This window comes from Macaca thibetana, chromosome 14, assembly GCF_024542745.1.
Source record: "Macaca thibetana thibetana isolate TM-01 chromosome 14, ASM2454274v1, whole genome shotgun sequence".
NCBI classification, from domain to species: Eukaryota; Metazoa; Chordata; class Mammalia; order Primates; family Cercopithecidae; genus Macaca; species Macaca thibetana.
The window spans coordinates 17814101-17835602 of record NC_065591.1 but is presented as its reverse complement, the minus strand read 5'-3'; the positions used below and the strand labels follow the sequence as shown (position 1 = coordinate 17835602).

Below are 21502 nucleotides of genomic sequence, written 5' to 3'. Positions count from 1 at the left end.
TACAATAAAAAATCAAGGATTTTGGCCAGGCATGGTAGCTCATGCCTGTAATCCCAGCACTTCGGGAGGCCAAAGTGGGTGGATTACTTGAGCTTAGCAGTTTGAGACCAGCCTGGGCAACATGTCGAAACCCTGCATCTAATAAAAATACAAAAATTAGCCAAGCATGGTGGTGGGCACCTGTAATCCCAGCTACTCCAGAGGCTAAGGCCCAAGAATCACTTGAACCCAAGAGGTGGAAGCTGCACTCCAGCCTGGGTAACAGAGTAAGACTCTGTCTCAAAAAAAAAAAAAAAAAAAAAAAAAAAAAATCAAAGATTTTATAGCCATAAAACTGTAAAGTACTAAACATTGGTTGAGTGTCTCTCCTCTGTGTTGCCACTGCATACTACTCTGTGATACAATTTCCTACTTACTTGCTGAAATCTCCACCGGAGTCTGAAGTCCCTGAGGCAGGGATAGTATTTTATTCAAGGTTGCATTCACAGCATCCAGTAAAGGGACTGGCATGTAGTAGGTGCCCAATAAAATTCGTTGATTTATTTTAAAATAAAATTTGCGGATTGAGTAGATGGGTGGGTAGATGGATGAATGGATGGTAAGTAAGGCAGCCCATTCTTATGTTCTTGGTGTAAAATCACAAATCACCAATATTTGATTCCAGACTTCAGTCATGTCTAATCCAAAGCAGTGTCAATGTCTCCCCCAGTTTTATTTTTATTTTATTTTTTATTTTTTATTTTTGAGACAGAGTCTCGCTATATAGCCCAGGCTGGAGTGCAGTGGCTGGATCTCAGCTCACTGCAAGCTCCGCCTCCCGGGTCCACGCCATTCTCCTGCCTCAGCCTCCGGAGTAGCTGGGACTACAGGCGCTCGCCACCTCGCCCGGCTAGTTTTTTTGTATTTTTCAGTAGAGACGGGGTTTCACCGTGTTAGCCAGGATGGTCTCGATCTCCTGACCTCATGATCCGCCTGTCTCGGCCTCCCAAAGTGCTGGGATTACAGGTTTGAGCCACAGCGCCCAGCCGTCTCCCCCAGTTTTAATGTTTTCTTGCTCCCAGTGGCACTGTCAGGTTAGGGTAACATAAATGGCTACTACATTTATCACCTTGTGGGAGAGAGGTGCTAATCTGAGAGGTTAGAGAATTTGTGTGACAAAGAGTCAAAAACAAAAATACTACCTCATTTAACCGCGGGTTTTCATTTCTCATTGGTAAAAAACTGGAATTCTCTGAGTTTTTGAAAAAGGCTGGATGCTTTTGCAGAGTAGAAGCAAATTCCTAGGATTGAGTAAAAAGAGAATATTTTTCAATTGATCTATTCAAAATTGATCCAATTTACCCAACAGCAAAACTTGTACCTCTGAAAGCACATTTGTCTTTTGAAAGCAGAGGGTATGGTGTGAGTGTGGCAGCTTGGACAAAGATTGATGAGCTATCCAGCTGTCTGAGCCTGGACCAGGCCTGGCCCCCAGCCATCCATCTACTCCTGACTAGCTCTGGCCACTACCATTCCAGTACCATGTCTTTCCTCTGGAAATTCAGACTTGGCTAAAACCCAGACTTCCTATGCCAGAGTATAGGAGAGGATCAGTGGACCAAGGCTGAAACCTGCTCAGAGATGCCCAGAGGGCCCCTGGAAGATTCTGATCCCAAAACAGAAAGTTTCCCGCTGCCCCAGTCTCCATCCCCTTTTTGGTTTAGCATAAACTTTTTTTTTTTTTTTTTTTTTTGAGACGGAGTCTCGCTCTGTTGCCCAGGCTGGAGTGCAGTGGCGCGATCTCGGCTCACTGCAAGCTCCGCCTCCCGGATTCACGCCATTCTCCTGCCTCAGCCTCCCGAGTAGCTGGGACTACAGGCGCCCACAACCGCGCCCGGCTAATTTTTTGTATTTTTAGTAGAGACGGGGTTTCACCGTGGTCTCGATCTCCTGACCTTGTGATCCGCCCGCCTCGGCCTCCCAAAGTGCTGGGATTACAGGCGTGAGCCACCGCGCCCGGCCCCGGTTTAGCATAAACTTTAACCCCCTTTCCTTCTCCCTCTATGGAATGCTCTGAAACCAGACAGTAGAAATAGCCAGCAAGGCTTTCTTACTGAGGTATCTTCTGTTAACTTTAACTTCCACATCAAATTTTTTTTCTGATACTGCTCATTTCGCTGTTTCCTAGTCTGAAGTGACTTCTTTTTTTTCTTCTTAAACATCTTCTTCTTCTGAGTCAGCTATTCGGGAAAGTAGAGAAACTGGTCATTGAGGATTCCAGAACTAGGACCGCCCACATGTGGCACTCTTCATGCAACGCTCAAGACACAAAGGCTAACTCGGTATGCAGCCTCATGGTGTTGGTTTGGAGAATAAACAAACAGTTCAGTTCCCTCCTTACTGGAGGATGCTTCCTACTTAATACCCCCAAATCCCACTGTTATCGATAAACTGCCAAAGGGGTACTTATGGTTAGGCGCCTGTAATCCGAACACTTTGGGAGGCTGAAGCGGGTGGATCACTTGAGGTCAAGAGCTCGAGACCAGCCTGGCCAACATGGTGAAACCCCATCTCTACTAAAAACACAAAAATTAGCCGGGCAGGGTGGCAGGTGACTGTAATCCCAGTTACTCAGGAGGCTGAGGTAGAAGAATTGCTTGAACCCAGGAGGTGGAGGTTGCTGTGAGCCGAGATCACGCCACTGCACTCCATCCTGGGTGACAGAGTGAGACTCCATCTCAAAAAAAAAAAAAAAAAAAAAAAAGGCCTGGTGCGGCGGCTCACGCCTGTAACCCCAGCACTTTGGGAGGCCAAGGCGGGCAGATCACGAGGTCAGGAGTTTGAAACCAGGATGGCCAACCATCTCTACTAAAAATACAAAAATTAGCCAGGCGTAGTGGCGTGCGCCTGTAATCCCAGCTACTCAGGAGGCTGAGGCAGGAGAATTGCTTGAACCCAGAAAGTGGAAGTTTGCACCACTGCACTCCAGCCTGGGAGACACAGCAAGACTCCATCTCAAAACAACAACGACAACAACAGTAAAAAAAACCCACAAAGGGGCACTTATACCAATAACCAAATATCTGTGATTTACAATATGAAATCAGATTACTTATGGCAATAATGTCAGGTCCAGATAATAATGATCATTAGACGTGTGGTTAAAATATTCAGTCTGGGTGTTACCTTAAGGTGGCCTTAATAATTAAGCAAGAAAGTTATAAAGGACAAAATGAGAGACTTTAGGGCAGGGTGACTAGTTAGGACACTATTGTATATTTTCTGTGGGTCTTAGGACAGCTGGAAAATTCCAACAAATTGGCTGCCAGTGTCATGATTTTTTTTAAGGCTGCTATTTCCTGGGTATAAGAGCTCAGCTTACCTCATCTACTATGTTTGCTAGGTGAACAGGAAGACCATCTGAGAGAGAACTGTCAGAGCCACTGGTGCTGTTTCCAAAAGAAAAAAAAGAAGAGGAAGTAACTGTCATTGATATGTCTAGGAAGCGTAACATTTACCAGACCAGCTGTATGGGATTAGGATTAGGATATCTTCTAGTCTACTATTTCTCTCATTGTCTATGCTTCAATTACTAAAATTTATTATTTTCTTCCTTTTTTATATTTTTGGGACAGGGTCTCACTGTGTCATCCAGGCTGAAGTGCAGTACTGTGATCATAGATCACTGCAGCCTTGACCTCCCGGGCTCAAGAGATCCTCCCACCTCAGCCTTCTGAGCAGCTGGGACTACAGGCTCATGCCACCATGCCTGACTAATTTTAAAAATTCTTGTAGTCACAGGGTCCCACTATGTTGCCTGAGCTGGTCTTGAACTTTTGTGTTCAAGCGATCCTCTTGCCTCAGCCTCCTAAAGTGCTGAGATTACAGGTATGAACAACTGCGCCCAAGCAATTACTAAGAATTCTTGATGGCCAGGAGTGGTGGCGCACGCCTGTAATCCCAGCATTTTGGGAGGCCGAGGGGGGTGGATCACCTGAGGTCAGGAGTTTGAGACCACCCTGACTAAAATGATGAAACCCCGTCTCCACTAAATACAAAAAAATTATCTGGGTGTGGTGGCGCACACCTGTAGTCCCAGCTACTCAGGAGGCTGAGGCAGGAAAATCGCTTGAACCTGGGAGGCAGAGGTTGCAGTGAGCCAAGATTGTGCCATTGCACTCCAGCCTAGGCGACAAGAGTGAAGCTGTCTCAAAAAAAAAAAAAAGAATTTTTTTTGAGACGGAGTCTCACTCTGTCAGCCTCCCGAGTAGCTGGAACTACAGGCGCCCGCCATCACGCCCAGCTAATTTTTTGTATTTTTAGTAGAGATCGGGTTTCACCGTGTTAGCCAGGATGGTCTCGATCTCCTGACCTCATGATCCGCCCGCCTCGGCCTCCCAAAATGCTGGGATAACAGGCATGAGCCACCGCACCCGGCCCCAAAAAAAGAATTCTTGACAAGCACATTCATTCATTCACTCTGAACACCTACTGCATGCCAAGCAGTGTGTTAGGCACAGGGAGCACAGATGAACGAGGCAGAGCCTTTGGCACCAAAGAGTTTGCAATTCATATGGCAAAGCAAATACTGGCCAGATGGGCAAAATCGCCCTTGGTGGAGGTCGTGAGAGGCCACAGGATTCTCAATGCGCAGGCCTAGAGAACAGTAGAGGACTGTCATTTGTTTGAAAACGAGGGATCTTTCTCATTTATTCCTCTTTGGCTGGCACCAATTCAGAAATCCAGGATCCTAACAGGTACTTTGAAGAAATGTATTCAATGTATAAACAAATGCATTTAATAAACAGTCTGAGCCTGGGTGACACAGTAAGTCGCTGTATCTACAAAAAAAATTTTTTTCTTAATTAGCTGGTAGTGGTGGTGCCTGCCTGTGGTCCGACACTCGGGAGACTGAGATAGGAGGACCAGTCTCAGGAAGGAGACTAGGAGGACCAGTGCCCAGGAAGTTGAGGCTGCAGTGAGCCGAGATTGTGCCACTGCACTCCAGTCTAAGCAAGAGAGCAAGAACCTATCTCAAAAAATATATAAATAACAGAAAGAACCTTCAGGTCAGAGACCAAGATTACTTTTATCACCCCAATTTTCCTTCAAAAGTTTTGAATGAGGCCAGGCATGGTGGCTCATGCCTATAATCCCCACACTTTGGGAGACCAAGGCAGGAGGGATTGCTTGAGGCCAGGAATTAAAGATCAGACTGGGCAACATAGTGATGCCCTGTCTTTATTTTAAAAAAAAAAAAAAAGTTGCCTGGGCATAGTGGCTCACACCTGTAATCCTAGCACTTTGGGAGGCTGAGGCTCAAAGATCTCTTGAGCCTAGGAATTTAAGAACAGCCTGAGCAACATGGCAAAACCCTGTCTCTACAAAAAAATACAAAAATTAGCCAGGTGTGCTGGTGCACACCTGTAGTCTCAGCTACTGGGGATGCTGAGCTGGGAGGATCATTTGAGCCCAGGAGGTTGAGGCTCCAGTGAGCTGTGATTGCGCCACTGACTCTAGCCTGGGCGACAGAGCGACACTCTTTCTAAAAAAAAAAGTTGTGGATGCTCATTTAGACTAATCTAAAGTCTTCCCTCACAAACTGTGTACTCCCCCTTTCTGCAAGGGCTAGGATGAATGAAAACTCAAATAATCAAACCTTTCTTTCTTCGTGTCTTTTGCTTAAGTGTCACATTATATTTTCCCCTTTCCTGGGGTTTAGTTGGCTAGAACCAAGAGCTGTTCTCTATGATGGGGGTCTATACATACAGTTTACTGGCACAAGGCCAGGCGTGGTGGCTCATGCCTATAATCCCAGCACTTTGGGAGGTCGAGACGGGCAGATCACTTGAGGTCAGGAATTCAAGACAAGCCTGGCCAAAATTGTGAAACTCTATCTCTACTAAAAATACCAAAAAAATTAGCTGGGTGTGGTAGCAGGTGCCTGTAATTCCAGCTACTCGGGAGACTGAAGCATGAGAATTGCTTGAACCCAGGAGGTGGAGATTGCAATGATGCAGTGAGCCAAGATCGCACCACTACACTCCAGCTTGGGAGAGAGTGTGAGACTCCATCTCAAAAACAAACAAACAAAAAACATTTGTAGAGCTCAAATCACATGGGAGAAGTCAGCATTTCAAACCATTCAGCTGCCCAGCCCTTCATTTGTTTCTGCTCCCCTCGCTCCTCTCAGTGCACAATGAGTAGTCCCACAGAACGACAGCAGGAAGAAAACCCCATCTCTGATCTGACTCCCAATTCCCTGTTCTCACAAGGTTTTTTTCTAGTGGACACTGGAAGTCCTGTTGGTAGAAAACGTTAGCAAATGGGACAAAAGCACTAAAAGCAGTGTGTCCCAGAAAGTGTCAAAACCCATGTGTGTACATACACAAGGCAAACTCAAACTGGGCTTGTACACTCACAGTCTGCTTTCCTTTGCAATTGTGACAATGGATAGGTGGAACCTCACTGGAGGCTGTGACAGCCAGTCTCTTGAGGCAGAGGCTGGCAAATTGGTTTCAATAATTCTTAACCATGTGCATCAAAGTGTCCCGGCTGAGCCACTAGAATGTGGAGTCTGCCTGTTTCTGAATTGATTCCCCTTGGGCCCTATTTATTTCTTTTTAAATTTTTTTAAAAATAGAGATGGGGTCTCACTATGTTGACCAAGCTGGCCTCCAACTCCTGGCCTCAAGCAATCCTCCCATCTTGGCCTCCCAAAGTGCTGGGATTACAGACATGAGCCATCATGCCTAGCCACACCTTGGCACTATTTCTATGAGTTGATATGCAGAGCACACTTTTTTTTTTTGAGACAGGGTCTCACTGTGTCGCCCAGGTTGGAGTACAGTCGTGTAATCTTGGCTCACTGCAGCCTTGACCTCCTGGATTCAAATGATTCTCTCACCTTAGCCTCCCAAGTAGCTGGGACAACAGGCATGAGTCACCATGCCTGGCTAATTTTTGCATTTCTTGTAGAGACAGGGTTTCTCCATGTTGCCCAGGCTTGTCTTGAACTCCTGGGCTGAAGTGATCCGCCCATCTTGGCCTCCCAAAGTGCTAAGACTACAGGTGTGAGCCACTGCGTCCAGCTGGCATTTTGTTTTTGAGGCTGTATTTGGAGAGGGGTTGGTGCAGAGGTCTTGGTTAGTTAGGCATAGGATTCTAAGAGAGTGGAAGGGATGACACCGTGAATGGGCCACACGACCTGGCCTAATGGCCTACTTTAAGTTTAAGGTCCCTAAAGAAATATTTGTGAGACTCAGAATTGCTTTTGGGCCCCGGTGTCAGTGTGCCATAGAGTGGATGAAAGAGCCATCCCTTTTCCACTGTCCACCACAGACTACAGTGCAGCCTCTGTCAGAAGACTTCCACGCCAGCCCAGAAGCCTGAAGGTAGCTGGGTCATCCATGAAGCACTTTAGCCAATAAGTTAGAGTAGAAGGTATTCTTGCACACCTGGGAGACATAACCTTTTGGGGGCTTCCTAAATAGCTGGGGAGACTATGAGGGTAGAGATGAGATCCTGAATGCTAAATTAATTTAAAAAATATTTATTGAGCTCTTCCTCTGTGCTAGGTACAGAACAGGTACCATTCTAGGTGCATGAGATACACAGCAAACGAAAAGATCTCTGACTTTGTGGAACCTGTCTCCTAGTAGAGGGAAACAGACAATAAACAACAGATATTGGTTGGGTGCGGTGGCTCACGCCTGTCATCCCAGCACCCTGGGAGGCCAAGGTGGGTGGATCACCTGAGGTCAGGAGTTCAAGACTAGCCTGGGCAACATGGTGAAACCCCATCTCTACTAAAAATACAAAAATTAGATGGCCGGGCGCGGTGGTTCATGCCTATAATCCCAGGTCTTTGGGAGGCCGAGGTGGGCGGATCACCTGAGGTTGGGAGTTCAAGACCAGCCTGACCAATATGGAGAAACCTCATCTCTACTAAAAATAGAAAATTAGCCAGGCTTGGTGGCACATGCCTGTAATCCTAGCTACTTGGGAGACTGAGGCAGGAGAATCACTTGAACCCGGAGACAGAGGTTGCAGCGAGTGCAGTGAGCTGAGATTGCACCATTGCACTCTAGCCTGGGCAACAAGAGCGAAATTCTGTCTCAAAAAAAAAAAAAAATTAGCGGGGCTTGGTGGTGGGTGCCTGTAATCCCAGCTACTTGGGAGACTGAGGCAGAAGAATTGCTCAAACCCGGGAGGCGGAGGTTGCAGTGAGCCGAGATCACGCCATTGGACTCCAGCCTGGGCGACAGAGCGAGACTCCATCTCAAAAAAAAAAAAAAAAAAAAAAAAAAAAAAAGGCCAGGTGCAGTGGCTCATGCCTGTAATCCCAGCACTTTGGGAGGCCGAGGTGGGTGGATCACCTGAGGTCAGGAGTTCGCAACCAGCCTGGCCAACATGTTGAAATCGCGTTCTACTAAAAATTAGCCAGCCGTGGCGGTGGGTGCCTATAATCCCAGCTACTCGGGCGGCTGAGGCAGGAGAATAGCTTGAACCCAGAGATGGAGGTTGCAGTGAGTGGAGATCATGCCATTGCACTCCAGCCTGGGCAACAAGAGCAAAAGTCTGTCTCAAAAAAAAAAAAATAATAAAAATAAATAAATAAAACAGATACAATAAAGACTTAAATGATATAGAATGACAGAGGCAATAAATGCTATGGAAAAATGTAGAGCACCTAAGGGGGATAAGGAGTGGCAGGAGGGTGAAGGAGGGGAGCAAGCTGTAGCATTAGAGTAATGTGTATAGATCATGTTGAAAAAGGCAGCATTTGGCTGGGCACGGTGGCTCACGCCTGTAATCCCAGCACTTTGGGAGGCCGAGGTGGGCGGATTGCCTGAGGTCAGGAGTTCCAGATCAGCCTAGGCAACACAGTGAAACCCCGTCTCTACTAAAATACAAAAAATTAGCCAGCCATGGCAGCGTGCGCCTGTAGTCCCAGCTACTTGGGGGGCTGAGGCAGGAAAATTGCTTGAACACGGCAGGCGGAGGTTGCAGTGAGCCGAGATCATGCCATTGCACTCCAGCCTCAGCCTGGGTGACAGAGCGAGACTCTGTCTCAAAAAAAAAAAAAAAAAAAAAAATGGGTTAGGGTGGAGGCCATAGAGGTATCGGGAGGCCTATAGCCTTACAGGCCATTGTAGGGTCTTTGGCTTTTTAAATCTGAGTCGGGGAGATACTGAAGTGCTTTCAACAGATAAATGATATGATCTGATTTAGGTTACTTATTTATTTATTTATTTATTTATTTTTTGAGATGGAGTTTCGCTCTTATTGCCCAGGCTGGAGTGCAATGGTGTAATCTCAGCTCACTGCAACCTCCGCCTCCCAGGTTCCAGCGATTCTCCTGCTTCAGCCTCCCGAGTAGCTGGGATTACAGGCATGTGCCATCACACCCAACAAATTTTGTATTTTTAGTAGAGATGGAGTTTCTCCATGTTGGTCAGGCTGGTCTTGAACTCCTGACCTCAGGTGATCTGCCAGCCTTGGCCTCCCAAAGTCCTGGGATTACAGGTGTGAGCCACCGTGCCTGCTTTAGGTTTTTTAAAAAATCACTCTTCTGGTTTTTTCAGTCTTGCTAGTCCCTTCTTCTCAGTCGCCTTTGCTGGCTCCTCCCCTGTTAAAGTTGTATTATCCAGCTCAAACCTCAGACTTCTCTATCTGCACTTACTTCCTTGAGATCCCGCCAGTCTTTTTTTTTTTTCTGAGATAGGGTCTCACTCTATAGCACAGATTTGAGTACACTAGTGTGGCCATAGCTCACTGCAATCTCAAACTTCTGAGCTCAGCAATCCTCCTGTCTCAGCTTCCAAGTAGCTAGGACTGACTACAGGTGCAGGTGCATGCCCCTACCCAAGGCTATTTTCTTTCTTTCTTTCTTTTTTTTTTTGAGACCAGAGTCTTACTCTGTCACCCAGGCTGAAATGCAATGGTGCAATCCCAGCTCACAGCAACCTCCACCTCTCGGGTTCAGGCAATCATTCCTCCCGCCTCAGCCTCCTGAGTAGCTGGGATTACAGGTGCATACCACCACACCCAGCTAATTTTTGTATTTTTAGTAGAGATGGGGTTTCACAATGTTGGCCAGGCAGGTCTTGAACTCCTGACCTCAAGTGATCTGCCTGCCTCGGCCTCCCAAAGAGTGGGAATTATAGGTGTGAGCCACCTCATCCAGACCCCATCTAGTGTTAAGGTTTAAATATTATCTACCAGGCTGGGCATGGTGACTCACGCTTGTAATCGCAGCACTTTGGGAGGCTGAGGCAAGCAGATCCCTTGAGCTTGGTAGTTAGAGACCAGCCTGGACAATAGGCAAAGCCTGTTCTCTACAAAAAATACAAAAATTAACCAGGCGTGATGGTGCACACCTGTAGTCCCAGCTACTTGGGGAGCTGAGGCAGGAGGATTGCTTGAGCCCAGGAAGTTGAGGATGTAGTGAGCAGAGATCATATCACTGCACTCCAGCCTGGGTGGAGAGCAACACCCTGTCTCAAGAAAAAAAATCATCTATCCAATGATGCCTCTCTCCATTGGTCACTGGACCTCTCCACTGAACTCCAGACCCATATATCCTACTGCTTGTTCGAGGTCTCTACTAAATATATAATGGACATTACAAACTTAACAAGCCTAACACTAGACTCCTGATCTTCACTACCTCCCTAATTTTTTCCACTCCTTTGATCTTTCCCATCTCAGCTAAAGGCAACTCCATCCAACCAATTGTGGAGTCATTCTCTTCTTTTCTCATGCTCATATCCAATCCACAGGCAAATCCTAATGTTTATAATTTCAAAATATATCTAGAATCCAACCAATTCACACATCCCCCCGCAACCACTGCTGCTACTCTGGTCTAAGCCTCCATTACCTTTTACTTGTATTATTGGTCTAAGCCTCCATTAGCTTTTACCTATATTATTGCGAGAGCCTCCTATTGAGTCTCCCTGGTTAGAACTTCCCTCTTTACGATCTACTTTTCACACAGCAGCCAGTGTTCCTGTTGAAACTAAAACCTGTCAAATCATGATATTTCTCTACTCAAAACCTTCCAAAGGCTTTCCATCTCCCTTGGAGTGAAAGGCAAAGGCTTTGCAGTTCCCTATAAGGCCCTACACAAACTGCCTGCCCAACTCCCTACTCCTTTCTAATGGCTAAAACAGAGGCTGGCAAAGAATACACACTCTTTTGTTTTTTTTGTTTGTTTGTTTGTTTCTGAGCCTTTTGCCCACACTGGAGTGCAGTGGCATGATCTTGGCTCACTGTAGCCTTAACTTCCCGGGCTCAGGTGATCCTCCCACCTCAGCCTCCCCAGTATCTAGGACTACAGGCATGGATCACCAAGCCCAGCTAATTTTTGTATTTTTTGTAGAAACAAGATCTCACTATATCACCCAGGTTAACAACAAAGTATTAAAAAACAAAAACAAAAACAAAAAAAGCCTCTGTTGTTTCTTTGTTACCTGGATTCAATGTCAGACAAAGAGATGTCACTCCAACTTTCTTCTAAATCTACATCTTGTCCAAGTTCATGGAATTTCTTGTGGATTTCCTGTCGTAAAAGCTCCTTAAGCTCTGCTAGACACTGAGTGAACTATTAAAGTGAAAAAAAGAACTATTTTGATAATTCATTTTATTTTATTTATTTATTATTATTGTTTTTGAGATGGAGCTTGACTCTTGCTGTCCAGGCTGGAGTACAATGGCGCAATCTCGGCTCACTGCAACCTCCACCTCCTGGGTTCAAGTGATTCTTCTGCCTCAGCCTCCCAAGTAGTTGGTATTACAGGCATGCGCCACCACACTCAGCTAATTTTGTATTTTTAGTACAGACAGGGTTTTACCATATTGGTCAGGCTGGTTTCGAACTCCTAATCTCAGGTGACCCACCTGTCTCAGTCTCCCAAAGTACTGGGATTACAGGCGTGAACCACCATGCCTGGCCCATTTTATTTATTCATCAAATACTTACTAAGTGTATGCTGAAAGGAATTTTATTTATTGCTGCGAACACAAAGATGAATAACCTGCACCCCTGCTAGCAAGGACATGTTAACAGAAAATTACATAAGCTGGAGGAACAGATAGAAATTTTCTTTAGGGCAGAATATCAATGAGCACTGCTCTAGCCACTTTTCTCTGGCTAGAGCCAACTTCTTCTTTTTTATTTTATTTTTTTGAGACAGAGTCTTGCTCTGTCACCAGGCTGGAGTACAGTGGCGTGATCTCAGTTCACTGTAACCTCCGCCTCCCAGGCTCAAGCTATTCTCCCGCCTCAGCCTCCTGAGTAGCTGGGACTACAGGTACGCACCACCATGCCCAGCTACTTTTTGTATTTTTAGTAGAGACGGAGTTTTACCACCACGTTGGCCAGGATGGTCTTGAACTCCTGACCTCGTGATCCACCTGCCTTGGCCTCCCAAAGTGCTGGGATTACAGGCATGAGCCACCATGCCTGGCCGCCAAGTTCTTCAACAATGCAATAGTCTATTTTATTTTATTTTATTTATTTATTTTTTTTTTAAGATGGAGTGTTGCTCTGTTACTCAGGCTGGAGTGTAGTGGCATGACCTCTGTTCACTGCAACCTCCGCCTCCTGCGTTCAAGTGTTTCTCCTGCCTCAGCCTCCCGAGCAGCTGGGATTACAGGCACTTGTCACCACACCCAGCTAATTTTTGTATTTTTAGTAGAGATGGGGGTTTCACTGTGTTGGTCAGGCTGGTCTTGAACTCCTGACCTTGTGATTCACCAGCCTTGGCCTCCTGAAGTGCTGGGATTACAGGTGTGAGCCACTGCACCTGGCCTGATGATGATTATTATTAGTTTTTTTTTGTTTGTTTTTTTGGGAAGACATAATTAACAAGGCAAGACCTCAGAAAGGCCATAGGGGAAGCCAACAAGTGCACACAGAGCAGAGCTAATTTTGGAGAAGAGAACAAGACACGTGGCTGGGCACAGCGGCTCAAGCCTGTAATCCCAGCACTTTGGGAGGCTGAGGCGGGCAGATTACCTGAAGTCAGGAGTTCCAGACCAGCCTGACCAATATGGTGAAACCCTGTCTCTACTAAAAGATACAAAAATTAGCCGGACGTGGTGGCGCACACCTGTAATCCCAGCTACTCAGGAGACTGAGGCAGAAGAATCGCATGAACCAGGGAGGCAGAGATTGTAGTGAGCCAAGTTCGCGCCACTGCACTCCAGCCTGAGAGACAGAGGGAGACCCTGTCTCAAAAAAAAGAAAAAAGAAAAAAAAAAAAAAAGACGCCTGATTTTCTAAAATAAGAGAAAGGAAAGATAATTTGTGTTGTAGCTGGGCACAGTGGCTCATGCTTGTAATCCCAGCACTTTGAGAGGCTGAGGCAGGAGGATCACAAACCCAGGAGCTGCAGACCAGTCTGGTAACAGAAAAACCCTGTCTCTACAAAAACTTAAAAATTAGCTATGTGTGGCCGGGCGCGGTGGCTCAAGCCTGTAATCCCAGCACTTTGGGAGGCCGAGACGGGCGGATCACGAGGTCAGGAGATCGAGACCATCCTGGCTAACACAATGAAACCCCGTCTCTACTAAAAATACAAAAAAATTAGCCGGGGCCGGACGCGGTGGCTCAAGCCTGTAATCCCAGCACTTTGGGAGGCCGAGACGGGCGGATCACGAGGTCAGGAGATCGAGACCATCCTGGCTAACACGGTGAAACCCCGTCTCTATTAAGAAATACAAAAAAAAACTAGCCGGGCGAGGTGGCGGGCGCCTGTAGTCCCAGCTACTCGGGAGGCTGAGGCCGGAGAATGGCATGAACCCGGGAGGCAGAGCTTGCAGTGAGCTGAGATCCGGCCACTGCACTCCAGCTTGGGTGACAGAGCGAGACTCCGTCTCAAAAAAAAAAAAAAAAAAAAAATTAGCCGGGCGAGGTGGCGGGCGCCTGTAGTCCCAGCTACTCGGGAGGCTGAGGCAGGAGAATGGCGTAAACCCGGGAGGCGGAGCTTGCAGTGAGCCGAGATAGCGCCACTGCACTCCAGCCTGGGCGACAGAGCGAGACTCCGTCTCAAAAAAAAAAAAAAAAAAAAAAAATTAGCTATGTGTGGTGGCGCATACTTGTGGTCTCAACTACTTGGGAGGCTAAGGTGTTGAGGCTGCAATAAGCCGTGATCACGCCATTGCACTTCAGCCGGGGTAACGGAGTGAGACCCTATCTCAAAAGAAAAAAAAAAGAATAGGTGTTGCCATAGGTAAATCCAGAAGTGAGGGAGATGTGTTCTAAAGGACTGTCTCCATCTTCTTGGTGAATTATGAGGTCTTACCATTTGTAGATGGTATGCAGGCTGGGGGCTTTCTTATTTTCTTTTATTATAAAAACTTCAGAAAAACTAGTAAGAGGAAAATAAAGATAGCCTGTAATTCCACTGGGCTCACTTTGGACCCATGTGAAACTGATCACAGCAGCATCATCACATTTCTTTTTTTTTTTGAGTCTCGCTCTGTCCCCCAGGCTGGAGTGCAGTGGCGTGATCTCAGCTCAGAGCAACCTCTGCCTCCTGGGTTCAAGTGATTCTCCTGCTTCAGCCTCCCGAGAGCTGGGATTACAGGTGCACACCACCATGACCAGCTAATTTTTTTTTTTATTTTTAGTAGAGACGGGGTTTCACTATATTGCCCAGGCTGGTTTCGAACTCCTGAGCTCAGGCAATCCACCCACCTCAGCCTCCCAAATTGCTAGGATTACAGGTGTGAGCCACCATGCCTGGCCTTCACCACATTTCTTGAAATCCCATTTTTACCTTGGTTTGGTCAGGATCACAAAAGTCCAGAAGGGTGTCACAGACATGATAACCTAAGGACTTCAGATCTTCGATGGTAAAGTGGGTGTCTCTTTTACTCCCTGGAAAAAAAACCCCACAAACATTTCCAATTAAATCTTAATGACTGAATATAAATTTAATTTATGATTATCGTTTTAAAAATATCTCCACTGGCCGGGCACAGTGACTCACACCTATAATCCCAGCACTTTGAGAGACCAAGGCAGGCCCTTCACTTGAGCCTAGGAGTTTGAGACCAACCTGGGCAACATGGCGAGACCTTGTCTCTACAAAAATTACAAAAATTAGCCTGATGTTGTGGCATGTGCCTATAGTCCCAGCTACTCAGGAGGCTGAGGTCGGAGGCCAAGGTGGGAGGATCGCCTGAGCCAGGGAGGCAGAGGTTGCAGTGAGTTGAGAGTGCGCCACTGCATTCCAGCCTAGGTAACAGAGGGAGACGCTGAAACAAAACAAAACAAAACACCTCTTATTCTAGAATATTATGCTTTAGGAGAGTGTAGCTCTCCTAGTTTTAGTTTGGTTCAGAAAAATCTTTGGCAATGAAAAAATTATAATCATGATGGTTCTAATTACTGAGGTTTTTACTTCATGTTAGGCACTATGGCAAGTGCACTCCGTGTACCATCTCGCTAAGCAGTACCTACAATGCAAGTACTATTATTATTGCAGTAAAAGGAAAATGAGGCTGGACATGGTAGCTCATGCCTGCTATCCCAGCACTTTGAGAGGCCGAGGCAGGAGGATTGTTTGAGCCAGGGAGTTTGAGGCCAGCTTGAGCAACATAGGCAGACCCTGTCTCTACAAAAAAATTAAAAAATTAGCTGGGCATGGTGATGTGACCAACTACATGAGAAGCTAAGGTGGGAGAATCACTTGAGCCTGGGAGGTTGCAGAGAGCCATGATCATGCCACTACACTCTAGCCTGGGTGAAAGAAACCCTGTCTCAAAAAAACAAAAAACAAAAAACAAAAAAAAAAAAAAAAAGAAAATAAAGAAAGGAAAAAAAATGAAGTTCAAAAAGGCTAGATAATTTACCCAAGAACACAAAACTTGTTAATGGAGCTGAAATTCAACCCCCTATCTGCCTGATTCCAGGTTTTTTTTTTTTTTTTTTTTTGAGACGGAGTCTCGCTCTGTCGCCCAGGCTGGAGTGCAGTGGCCGGATCTCAGCTCACTGCAAGCTCTGCCTCCTGGGTTTACGCCATTCTCCTGCCTCAACCTCCCGAGTAGCTGGGACTACAGGCGCCCGCCACCTCTCCCAGCTAGTTTTTTTGTATTTTTAGTAGAGACAGGGTTTCACCGTGTTAGCCAGGATGGTCTCGATCTCCTGACCTCGTGATCCGCCCGTCTCAGCCTCCCAAAGTGCTGGGATTACAGGCTTGAGCCACCGCGCCCGGCCCAGGTTTTTTTGTTTGTTTGTTTTGAGATGGAGTCTTGCTCTGTCACCCAGGCTGGAGTGCAGGGGCACGATCTTGGCTCACTGCAACCTTCCTCTCCCGGGTTCAAGCGATTCTCCCGCCTCAGCCTCCAGAGTAGCTGGGACTACAGGTGCGTGCCACCACACCTGCCTAATGTTTAGTAGACATGCGGTTTCACCATGTTGGCCATGCTGGTCTTGATCTCCTAACCTCGTGATCTGCCTGCCTCGGCCTCCTGAAGTGCTGGGATTACAGGCATGAGCCACCACACCTGGCCTGATTCCAGGTCTTCAGCAACCACTATGCCATACTGTCCCATCAAATATTATATTTCACATTCATATTTTGGGCACTCAAATTTAGCGTAAGTCTAGACAAAGAAATCCTCTAGATCAGTTATCTCCCCAGCATTCAAAGGCATTTCATCTCCCTGATGCTTTGCTTGGATTTCCCTTCCTATGCTGGTCTATGATATACAAAGGAGAATGTACCCAGGGTGGACCCGCCAAAGGTAGACTCCATGGTGTAGCTGTTTAGGATTCCCATCCGCCACATAACAACTCGTCCCGTTCCTTCTTTGCATTTTTGGACCTTGAAATTACAACTGTGAAAAGAGAACTAAAAGAAATCCAAATTTTCTGTTAATCAAAATCAGCAAATGTAAAATGTCTAAGATTCATTAATATGATACAAGAATAGTTTCCTTGGGGTCCATATGTTATTTCCCAAAGCATGTTCCACAAAATACTAATTTGGAGGGATGTTAACGGGTATTACAGGGGAAAAAGGAGTTTTTTTTTTTTTTTTTTTTTTTTTTTTTTGAGACGGAGTCTGGCTCTGTCACCCAGGCTGGAGTGCAGTGGCGCGATCTCGGCTCACTGCAAGCTCCGCCTCCCGGGTTTACGCCATTCTCCTGTCTCAGCCTCCCGAGTAGCTGGGACTACAGGCGCCCGCCACCTCGCCCGGCTAGTTTTTTGTATTTTTTAGTAGAGACGGGGTTTCACTGTGTTAGCCAGGATGGTCTCGATCTCCTGACCTCGTGATCCGCCCGTCTCGGCCTCCCAAAGTGCTGGGATTACAGGCTTGAGCCACCACGCCCGGCCGGGAAAAAGGAGTTCTGTGGTCATGTTAGTCAGGGAGACAAAGGGTTAACAAAAGTAAACAGGCTTTCTCTGCAAGCCCTCTTAGAGTGTTTAATATGTGGACTGTAATCTTTCAAAGGGAAGAGAGTACATTTGCAATTTGTTTTCCAAACGTTTTTGCCCATGAACTCTTCCTTCCTGTTGTCTCCACCCCACTCCCCCAAGGAGAATTTTGCAGGACTAGGTTTCCTAGAACATCTGTTTGGCATTCAAGGCACTAGCCAACCTTTCTAAGACGTATTTTCTGCCACTCCCCAACTTGAACCCCTAAATCTAGTTGTGTTTATATTCTCTCTATGATATGTGTATTCCTCACCCCCATAATCTCTGCCTGGAACTCTCTCTCCCTTACACTAATCTTATTACTTGGAGTTCAATATACTCCATTATCTTTTATGACCCCTCAGCCCTTGTGCCTCACTTGGAGTTTGTAATATACACTTGGCACCTCTCTCTATCCACCCTATCCTGCTAAAAATTTTTTGCAGTTGGAAGGTATCTCATTGTCCAGTGATTTTTAAATTGTGCTCTGTGGAATCCAGGGGTTCTACTGAGAAGCCTCAGGGCATTTCTGCTTCAAGGAGGGAAGGAGCAGAGGAGACAGGTTTCCCTGCTTCAATTAGTTTGTTTTAGATATGGGTTCTGGGTGTGATTTCCTGAAAAAAAAAGAAAAGAAGAGAAGAAAAGGAAAAGAAGAAAAGAAAAGAAGGACAGGAAAGGAAAGGAGAAAGAAAGAAAGGAGAAAGAGAAAGAGAGAGAGAAAGGAAGAAAGAAAAGAAGAGAAGAGAAAAAAAGAAAAGAAAAAAGAGAAGAGAACAGAAAGAGAGGCCGGGCATGGTGGCTCATGCCTGTAATACCAGCACTTTGGGAGGCTGAGGCAGGCCAATCACCTGAGGTCAGGAATCTGAGACCAGCCTGGCCAACATGGCGAAACCCTGACTGTACTAAAAATACAAAAAAATTAGCCAGGCATGGCAGTATGCACCTGTAATCACAGCTACTCAGGAGGCTGAGGCAGAAGAATTGCTTGAACCTGGGAGGAGGAGGTTGCAGTGAGCTGAGATCACACCACTGACTCCGGCTTGGGCGACAGAGCAAGACTCAAAAAACAAAAGAGAGAGAGAGGAAGGAAGAAACGCTTCCTCTTTTTCTTTTTTTAAACAAATAAGAGTAACAATACAAAATATTTTTCTCATATATCTTTATGGGAAAAAAATTTGTATTATCGGCCAGGTGTGGTGGCTCATCCCTGTAATCCTAGCACTTTGGGAGGCCGAGGTGGATGGATCATGAGGTCAGGAGATCGAGACCATCCTGGTCAACACAGTGAAAGCCCGTCTCTACTAAAAATACAAAAAAAAAAAAAAAAAAAAAAAATTAGCTGAGCGTGGTAGCTCGTGCCTGTAATCCCAGCTATCCAGGAGGCTGAGGTAGGAGAATCACTTCAACTCAGGAGGCGGAGGTTGCAGTGAGCTGAGATCATGCCACTGCACTCCAGCCTGGGCGACAGAGTGAGACTCCATCTCAAAAAAAAAAAAAAAAAAATTAAAATACTTTTCTAAAGCCAGTGCAGTGGTTCACACCTGTAATCCCAGCACTTTGGGAGGCTGAGGTGGGAGGGTCACTTGAACCCAGGATTTCAAGACTAGCCTGGGCAACATAGTGAGACGCTGTCTCTATTAAAAAAAAAAAAGGCTGGGCACGATGGCTTATGCCTGTAATCCCAGCACTTTGGGAGGCCGAGGCAGACGGATCATGAGGTCAGGAGATTGAGACCATCCTGGCTAACATGGTGAAACCCCGTCTCTACTAAAAAATAAAAAAAATTAGCCCGGCCTGGTGGTGGGCACCTGTAGTCCCAGCTACTTGGGAGGCTGAGGCAGGAGAATGGTGTGAACCCGGGAACTGGAGCTTGCAGTGAGCCAAGATCGTGCCACTGCACTCCAGCCTGGGCGACAGAGCAAGACTCCGTCTCAAAAAAAAAAAAAAAAAAAAAAAATCCAGTCTAGGCCATGTGCGTGCGGCGCGGTAGCTCACACTTGTAATTCCAACACTTTGGGAGACCAAGATGGGCAGATCACAAGGTAAGGAGTTCGAGACCAGCCTGGCCTACATGGTGAAACTCCATCTCTACTAAAAATATAGAATTAGCCAAGCATGGTGGCGCATGTCTGTAATCTCAGCTACTCGGGAGGCTGAGGCAGGAGAATTGCTTGAACCCGGTAGGCAGAGGTTGCAGTGAGTGGATATCGTGTCACTGCACTCCAACCTGGGTGACAGAGCAAGACTACATCTTGAAAAAATAAATAAAAGGACAGGCGTGGTGGTTCACACCTGTAATCCCAGCACTTTGGGAGGCTGAGGTGGGTGGTTAGGAGTTCAAGACCAGCCTCGCCAAGATGGTGAAACCCTGTATCTACTAAAAATACAAAAATTAGCCAGGCGTCGTGGCGGGCGCCTGTAATCCCAGATCCTTGGGAGGCTGAGGCAGAGAACTGCTTGAACCCGGGAGGTGGAGGCTGCAGTGAGCTGAGATCGCGCCACTGCACTCCAGCCTGGGCGACAGAACAATACCCTCTCAAAAAAAAAAAAAAGAAGAAGAAGAAGAAGAAAAAATAAGTAAAATAAATAAATAAATAAATAAAAATTCAATCTACTTTCTTCTTCTGACAGCTACATTTTGTGGATTTATTTACGATGTGAAAAACCAGCTTCTACACCAGTGAAGATTACCTGTATATGCCTGTCACGAAGTTGTTAGTCAATTATTAAAAACTTTTAAATTGTTTTCATTAAGTTCTTTAATATCTTACAATTATTTGTGATCTCCTGTTATATAACCTTTCCTATGAAGACTCATGACATTAGCATTTTGCTTGTCCTTCAATCTCTTCTTCCAGGGCCAACCACCACAGGATAGGTGATAGATAACTGTATATACTAAGAATTTCAACTTATGGCGGGCGCAGTAGTTCACGCCTGTAATCCCAGCACTTTGGGAGGCCGGGGCAGGCGGATCACTTGAGATCAGGAGTTTGAGAACAGCCTAGCCAACATGGTGAAACCCTGTCTCTACTAAAAGTACAAAAAAAATTAGCTGGGCATGGTTGTGCATGCCTGTAATCTCAACTACTCGGGAGACTGAGGCAGAAGAATTGCTTGAACCTGGGAGGCAGAGGTTGCAGTGAGCCAAGATTGCACCACTACACTCCAGCCTCGACAGAGCGAGACTCCATCTAAAAAAAAAAAAAAAAAAAAAAAAAAGGCCGGGCGCGGTGGCTCAAGCCTGTAATCCCAGCACTTTGGGAGGCCGAGACGGGCGGATCATGAGGTCAGGAGATCGAGACCACCCTGGCTAACACAGTGAAACCCCGTCTCTACTAAAAATACAAAAACTTAGCCGGGCGAGGTGGCAGGCGCCTGTAGTCCCAGCTACTCGGGAGGCTGAGGCAGGAGAATGGCGTAAACCCGGGAGGCGGAGCTTGCAGTGAGCTGAGATCCGGCCACTGCACTCCAGCCTGGGTGACAGAGCGAGACTCCGTCTCAAAAAAAAAAAAGAATACCACATTTTATTTATCTGTTGATTGGTTGATGGACACAGCAATTATTTTTTATTTTATTGTTTAGTAGTGGCAGGGGTCTCCCTATGTTGCCCAGGCTGGTCTCAAACTCCTGGGCTCAAGCAATCTGCCCACGTTGGCCTCCCAAAGTGCGAGGATTACAGGCATGAGCCACTGTAGCTGGCAGGACACAACAATTCTTTTTTTTTTTTGAGATGGAGTTTTGCTCTTGTTGCCCAGGCTGGAGTGCAACGGCACGATCTCTGCTCACTGCAACCTCTGCCTCCCAGGTTTAAGCGATTCTCCTGCCTCAGCCTCCCAAGTAACTGGCATTACAGGCATGCACCATCACGTCTGGCTAATTTTTGTATTTTTAATAGAGATAGGGTTTCTCCATGTTGGTCAGGCTGGTCTCGAACTCCTGACCTCAGGTAATCTGCCTGCCTCAGCCCCCCAAAGTGCTGGGATTACAGGTATGAGCCACTGTGCCTGGCCCCACAGCAATTCTTTTATTTTTATTTTTATTTTTATTTTTTTTGAGGCGGAGTTTCGCTCTGTCTCCCAGGCTGGA

The 21502-nt window shown here is 46.4% G+C and overlaps 2 protein-coding genes across 10 annotated transcripts in view; both read right to left on the bottom strand.

Annotated features, from left to right (window-relative positions):
* Window positions 1-16635, bottom strand: part of C1QTNF4 (C1q and TNF related 4) — a 99583-nt gene extending 82948 nt beyond the window's left edge. The window contains exon 1 of one of the 2 annotated variants that reach the window (XM_050759193.1): window positions 16632-16635. The gene's annotated coding sequence lies outside the window, so the exon portion shown is untranslated. Of the gene's footprint in view, window positions 1-10818; window positions 10827-16631 lie in introns of those variants that run through there. The other variant, XM_050759192.1, reaches the window with a different exon arrangement.
* The window catches only part of AGBL2 (AGBL carboxypeptidase 2), a 77084-nt gene that overhangs the window by 27226 nt on the left and 28356 nt on the right, over window positions 1-21502 (bottom strand). For all 8 annotated transcript variants that reach the window (XR_007719438.1, XM_050759138.1, XM_050759137.1 and 5 more), the window contains 6 exons: window positions 16721-16847; window positions 14769-14869; window positions 11457-11587; window positions 3362-3428; window positions 2094-2219; window positions 1182-1280 (listed from right to left, as the gene is read on the bottom strand). Coding sequence is in view for 7 of the 8 variants with exons in the window: in XM_050759138.1 (XP_050615095.1) it covers window positions 1182-1280; window positions 2094-2219; window positions 3362-3428; window positions 11457-11587; window positions 14769-14869; window positions 16721-16847 (651 nt within the window). In the remaining variant the exon portion in view is untranslated. The remainder of the gene's footprint in view (window positions 1-1181; window positions 1281-2093; window positions 2220-3361; window positions 3429-11456; window positions 11588-14768; window positions 14870-16720; window positions 16848-21502) is intronic.